The sequence below is a fragment of the Triticum dicoccoides genome, chromosome 3B, assembly GCF_002162155.2.
Source record: "Triticum dicoccoides isolate Atlit2015 ecotype Zavitan chromosome 3B, WEW_v2.0, whole genome shotgun sequence".
Taxonomy (NCBI): Eukaryota; Viridiplantae; Streptophyta; class Magnoliopsida; order Poales; family Poaceae; genus Triticum; species Triticum dicoccoides.
In genome coordinates, this window is record NC_041385.1 from 703,506,942 (window position 1) to 703,512,125 (window position 5,184).

A 5,184-nucleotide genomic window follows, 5' to 3' on the forward strand; every position below is an offset into this window, starting at 1 on the left:
AGTACGTGCTTAGCACGTGAACCGTGTGAGAGGGAGAAATTACCTATACAAAGATATCTAGACTTTACAATTGGTACGTGCGGATGCAGTGAACGTGATAAATACATTCTCCATTAGAAATAGTGTACCAAGTACTTACATTATAAATCGTAGAAACTTCCAGACCGTACGGCACGGCAGATTCCGATGAAACAAAGAGGAGACCGAACGGTCAGCGACGCTCGGATTTACCACCTATCGATCTGAATTCATCAAACGATTTATATCTAAAAGTTATTTGCGCACTGCACAAGGGTGTAGATAGATGCAGATATATTGAGTCAAGCTTTGAGCCGAAGAAGAACCAGGCGGGGAGCGTGCCGCGGCCCCAACCCTGACCAGACCACGACCGAACCGACCCAAAACACCATTCATCACACGCACGCTTCCAAGGAAGCAACGGCGGTTTCGCCCCCTCGCTACCCATTAATTGCGCTCCCATCCCTCCCTTCCCCTGCTCCTCCCCATCTCTCTCTCTCTTCCTCTGCTCCGTCTCGCCCCAAGACTCTCCCCCACCTCCCCCCTCCGTGTCCCTCAAGATTCTCCCTCCCCTCCCTCCCTCCCACCCGCGCCCACGACCCGAGCCATTCCACGCCTGCCGCAGGGGTGGCATGCTCGCCACGTTCCTCGGGACTCGCCGGCCGGCCTTGAATTGATGGATCGTCGGGCGCCTCCCCCTCCTTCCTCGCTCTCCGGCGCCTCGAGCCCCCGCTGCCGCTTCGATGCGGCGTGGAGGGCGCTCGGGACGCGCGGCGCCGCGGCCGCGGCGGCCCTCGGGCGGGCGCTCGGCGCGCTGCTCGCCTTCGTCTTCGCCGTCGGTGCGTGCCCTGTTTTGCTTCCTTGCTCTTATCGCCCAGTGTTTCGCTACTCATTAGCATTGGCGTCTGATCACGAATTGAGTATTGGGTGGGACGGCACCCTCGCTGGTGCAATTTTTGGGGTTCTGTGCCATTTTCTTTGGAATTTTGGACAAGCTTATAGGCAGCAATTCAATCTTGCAGGCAGGAATCTTGGATCACCAGACATGCTAATCTTATCTTTAAACCTTCCACTTCTCAATTCTATACGGGTTTAGGTCGATCACCGGGGCGTCCTCTGTTTTCGTTCTCTGTTTAATTCGCTGTTGTATTGCATATCTGCATTGGAATTGTTCCATTGAGTAGCTCATGTGGAGTGTAAATAAATGGCTGGTACAATTAACAATTTTATCTGAAAGTTCTCCTCCTTGTAATTTTGTCCTTCAGTGGGTTCACTGGTCGGGATCTTCATCGGCGCCTTCATGGGGATGTCCACCGAGAGCGGCATGCTCCGGGGCGCCGGCGTGGGAGCGGTCTCCGGCGCGGTCTTTTCCATTGAGGCCGTTGAATCCTGCATCGAGATTTGGAGATCTAGCGAATCCGGAAAGTATAGCTTTCTCTTTGTGGTGAGTATGGAAGAATCATCCGGTGACCTCTTTTCTTTAGGACGCCGATAACTGCCACACGTGTGGCATATACGACATGCGCCCACACACCGTGTGTGGTGTGAGCAGGAGGCAGCCCACACGGGCTGTGTGTGGGCGGACATTAGAATTGCCCACACGTGTGGGCGCGGCTACTTCGTGCCACACGCCCAACAAATACTACTCATCTCCATCCCGTGCGTGTGGCACGAAGCAAAAATGCCCACACGTCCTGACGCAGCTACGTTAGGTACCCCGTGGGATGACGATTTAGTTGCCATCCTGGTTGGCAGATGTAGTCATTCGGGATGGCAAGTGTAGTTGTAAAAGCATGACAACTCTATCTATTTTGGTTAACTATAGTTGCCATGTCTAATTTATGGTAGTTTCCGCGTGTAATCAAACCGTAGTTGCCGTGTGTGATTAACTACTTGTCACATATGGTCAAAACAGTAGTTGCCATGTGTGTTTACCTAGTTGCCACGTGTGGTCCAACCATAATTGCCATGTATTGTTAATCACAGTTGCAATGTGTGTTTATCTGGTTGCCACGTACGCGCAACTGCAGTTGCCGTGTAGCAAAGAATCACAGTTGCCATGTGTGTGTACCGAGTTGCCACGTTCGCGTAACTGTAGTTGCCATGTAGCAATGAATCACAGTTGCCATGTGTGTGTACCAAGTTGCACGTTCGCGTAACTGCAGTTGCCATCCACAAGGTAGTAGTGTCGTGTGGGCGAAAAGCAGTTCGCCCACACGCGCATGACCTAGTTGGTGGCTGTGTGGGCGAAAAGCAGTTCGCCCACACAATGCAGCTGGCAAACAGCATGGTGCGGGCGTGTGGGCAAACTCTCCAACGCCCACACACCAGCCCCGTCCTACGTGGCACACCAAATCCACCTTTTCGTGTCAAGATTCGTGCAAAAGACAATGAACGATGATCCAGGCGTGTGGGCGAATTGGGTAACGCCCACACGTGTGGGCGTTAGTGTTTTCGTTTCTTTATGTACCATCATCAAGAAAGGTGGAGGATCATTTTCATGTACCTACCCAAGCACATACCTCACTACGATGTCGACCGATGGGAATTATGAAATTTGCTAACTTAGGAAACCATGGAAACATTTGCTACAAGTAAATGTTTTCTCAATAGGAAATAATATCGCATTTCATTAGTTGTTGCACTACGTTATGAACATTTTTGTGTGAGAACAGGCGAAGCAGCAATTCATAAGCAGAATTAGGTTTTACTTGTTCTGATGTTCTGTTTGTGTTTCGGTCTTTCAGCTAGACATCATCTCTAGCCTCTTCAGTGGACGAATTGTTTGGGAGAAGGTCAGTCCAGCACTCCAGCGTGCAGTGCAAAGTCAGGTATATAGCTCTTCATATAAGCTGGTTGTAAATCCATAATGATTGGTAGTGTGATATCGGTGCTCTCTAATGCCTAAAATGGTAGGATACCTAGTAACCGTGGCAGATTATAGGAGAAACAAATCTTATATTCATCTAATATAAGTAAAAGAGTGAAACACTTTCAAACCTACAATTTATGATGTAGCAGATTCTTAGCATTAAAATGGTTAGGTACATGGAAAATAACATTCTCCCACTCTCCTGCAAAGGAAGTTTCTAGTTATAGGAATATCTAGAACTAGATTGTGGGGCTAGAGAGACCAAAGCATTAAATGTCTTGTTTTGGCGTCTAAAGTGTGAAATTCTTCAGATATGTATGCGTGCTATTATCTTAATAAAACAAATAAACAATCATGCTATTTAGCAAACTATACTATATAGCAGCATAGATGGTAAATACTCAAGATAAGTAATCTATGGTATTAAATTGAGAGAAAAAAACCGTTATCCAAGATTAAACTTGTGAGTGATGATTTCACACCATCTGTTATTTAGGACCATAGAATGTTTCCTTCAGTTTACATACTCTTATCTGATTTTATAGGAGCAATGACTTCTAGGCACGACGACTATAATGGCAGTTGCTTGTGCACCATGCTAAGTCTGATTCAGTGTTTTATCTAATGCAGATGAGTTTAATGAGTACACCTTTCATTGACAACAATGACCTTTTTGAAACCGGCTGCACGGGTGGTATGTCAAGAGCTCTGATCAACAAGATCCCAGCAATCAGGTTCAGCGCTGCAACCAATTCTGCTCAGGAAACTGACAAGACCTGCTGTTCAGTATGTCTTCAGGTTAGTTAGTGTGTTCTTGACTGCATTATTCCCAGACTCCCACTAAACATAAGCCAGGAAAAATAGTTGCTCGTGCTGATGACATGCTAAACTACTGACCAGGATTTCGGATCGCGGCAATTTGTGAGAGCCTTGCCCCAGTGCCAGCACATTTTCCACGTGCGATGCATCGACGACTGGCTTCCGAGGAACTCCACCTGCCCACTGTGCAGGGGTGGTGTTCATATAGACCACCTGTGTTTATAATCGCAGAATACCCGTGCTCGTGTTCCATAATCGTAAAATAGTCTTGTATACATAGAGGTTTTCTTTCTTTCTTTTGCCAGTCTGTGGAGTGGGGCAACGTTTCCGGCTGCACGATTTTCTTGTCATAGCAATAACGTGATATGTGCATTATCTAAATGGAAATGACTAACAAGCTACAGAATTATGGACCATGTTTTTTCTCTGCTGATAGCTACTGATACTGACTTTGTAAAGGTGAATTCGCTTGCAATCTTTTCAAGTGCTGCAAGTAGTGAGTCTTATACAGTGCAACTGAAGGTTGGTGTTAATTGTACTGTGCCGCCATTGTTTGGTCAGACAGCAAGTGTTTCAAATCAACAGCTGCCTGCTTGCGTCGTTAGAAACGGATCTGCCTATGTTCCTTTCTTTGTTTGAACGAATAAGTTCTAAATATCTCAACTTACCCAAATTCTCTACAGCTAAAATGGTGCTAGTTGAAATAATGTGTTTGGGTAAATGTTTTGTTGTGCAATCTAGTATTAAAATGGGTCGGACAATGTTTTTTTAATCACATTACAGACACAAGTGTTCATATGTACGCGCATACACTCACCCTTATGAACGCACACACGCACACCTTACCCCTATGAGCATCTTCGATAGGCTGAGCCGGCATATCATATGAGATTTTATGAAGTCAGCGTAGACGCTTCGTAGTCGACGGGGATGTCTCCTCCCATTGAAAACACATCGCTTGAAGAATAAATGCGAGCATCGGGATTTAAATCTTAATGGGCCGGGGATACTACTGTCCACCTAACCATCCAACCACACGGATTGGTTGCTGAACCAGACCATGTTGGTCAATGAACAAGGAGCTACTTAGGCTGGTCATAGTGGGAGTAACATAGGTAGTAACATAGATGCCACATAAGCAAAATTGGTGATGTGGCAAGTAGTTAATGAGGAAAGAGGCAAATAGAGTAACATAATATGTTACCATCACATAGCGGTTTCCAATGCATAATGAGCCTACAAAGTAATAAATGAAGGCAACTATGTTACCACACCTATAACACTACCCACTATGAAGGTAGTAACATAGACTAGTAACATATGTATGTTACTAGTCTAAGTTACTCTCCACTATGACCAGCCTTAGTATTGGACCATTGGCCGTCTCCATACCCCTGAACAGAACAGAGAGGGGACAGCACGGACCAGGTCCGGGCCGGAGCGGTCGGGCTCATTCAAATGGGAAGAACTTCTTC

General features: G+C 46.5%; 1 protein-coding gene across 1 annotated transcript; it reads left to right on the forward strand.

Moving 5' to 3' along the window:
- Window positions 1-555: 555 nt before the first annotated feature.
- On the forward strand, window positions 556-4,242 carry LOC119277986 (NEP1-interacting protein-like 1). The gene is made up of 5 exons (XM_037559343.1): window positions 556-857; window positions 1,284-1,462; window positions 2,766-2,849; window positions 3,521-3,688; window positions 3,791-4,242. The coding sequence occupies exons 1-5, from the start codon at window positions 695-697 to the stop codon at window positions 3,932-3,934; spliced, it is 738 nt and encodes a 245-aa protein (XP_037415240.1). The 5' UTR covers window positions 556-694; the 3' UTR covers window positions 3,935-4,242.
- Window positions 4,243-5,184: the final 942 nt, after the last annotated feature.

What these genes read in the sequence shown, in the direction of transcription:
- LOC119277986 (XM_037559343.1), top strand. Translation starts at nt 695, where the DNA reads ATGGATCGTCGGGCGCCTCCCCCTCCTTCCTCGCTCTCCGGCGCCTCG. An exon ending in AGCGTGCAGTGCAAAGTCAG is followed by an intron (nt 2,850 to 3,520) that starts GTATATAGCTCT and finishes TATCTAATGCAG; the next exon opens with ATGAGTTTAATGAGTACACC. An exon ending in GCTGTTCAGTATGTCTTCAG is followed by an intron (nt 3,689 to 3,790) that starts GTTAGTTAGTGT and finishes ACTACTGACCAG; the next exon opens with GATTTCGGATCGCGGCAATT.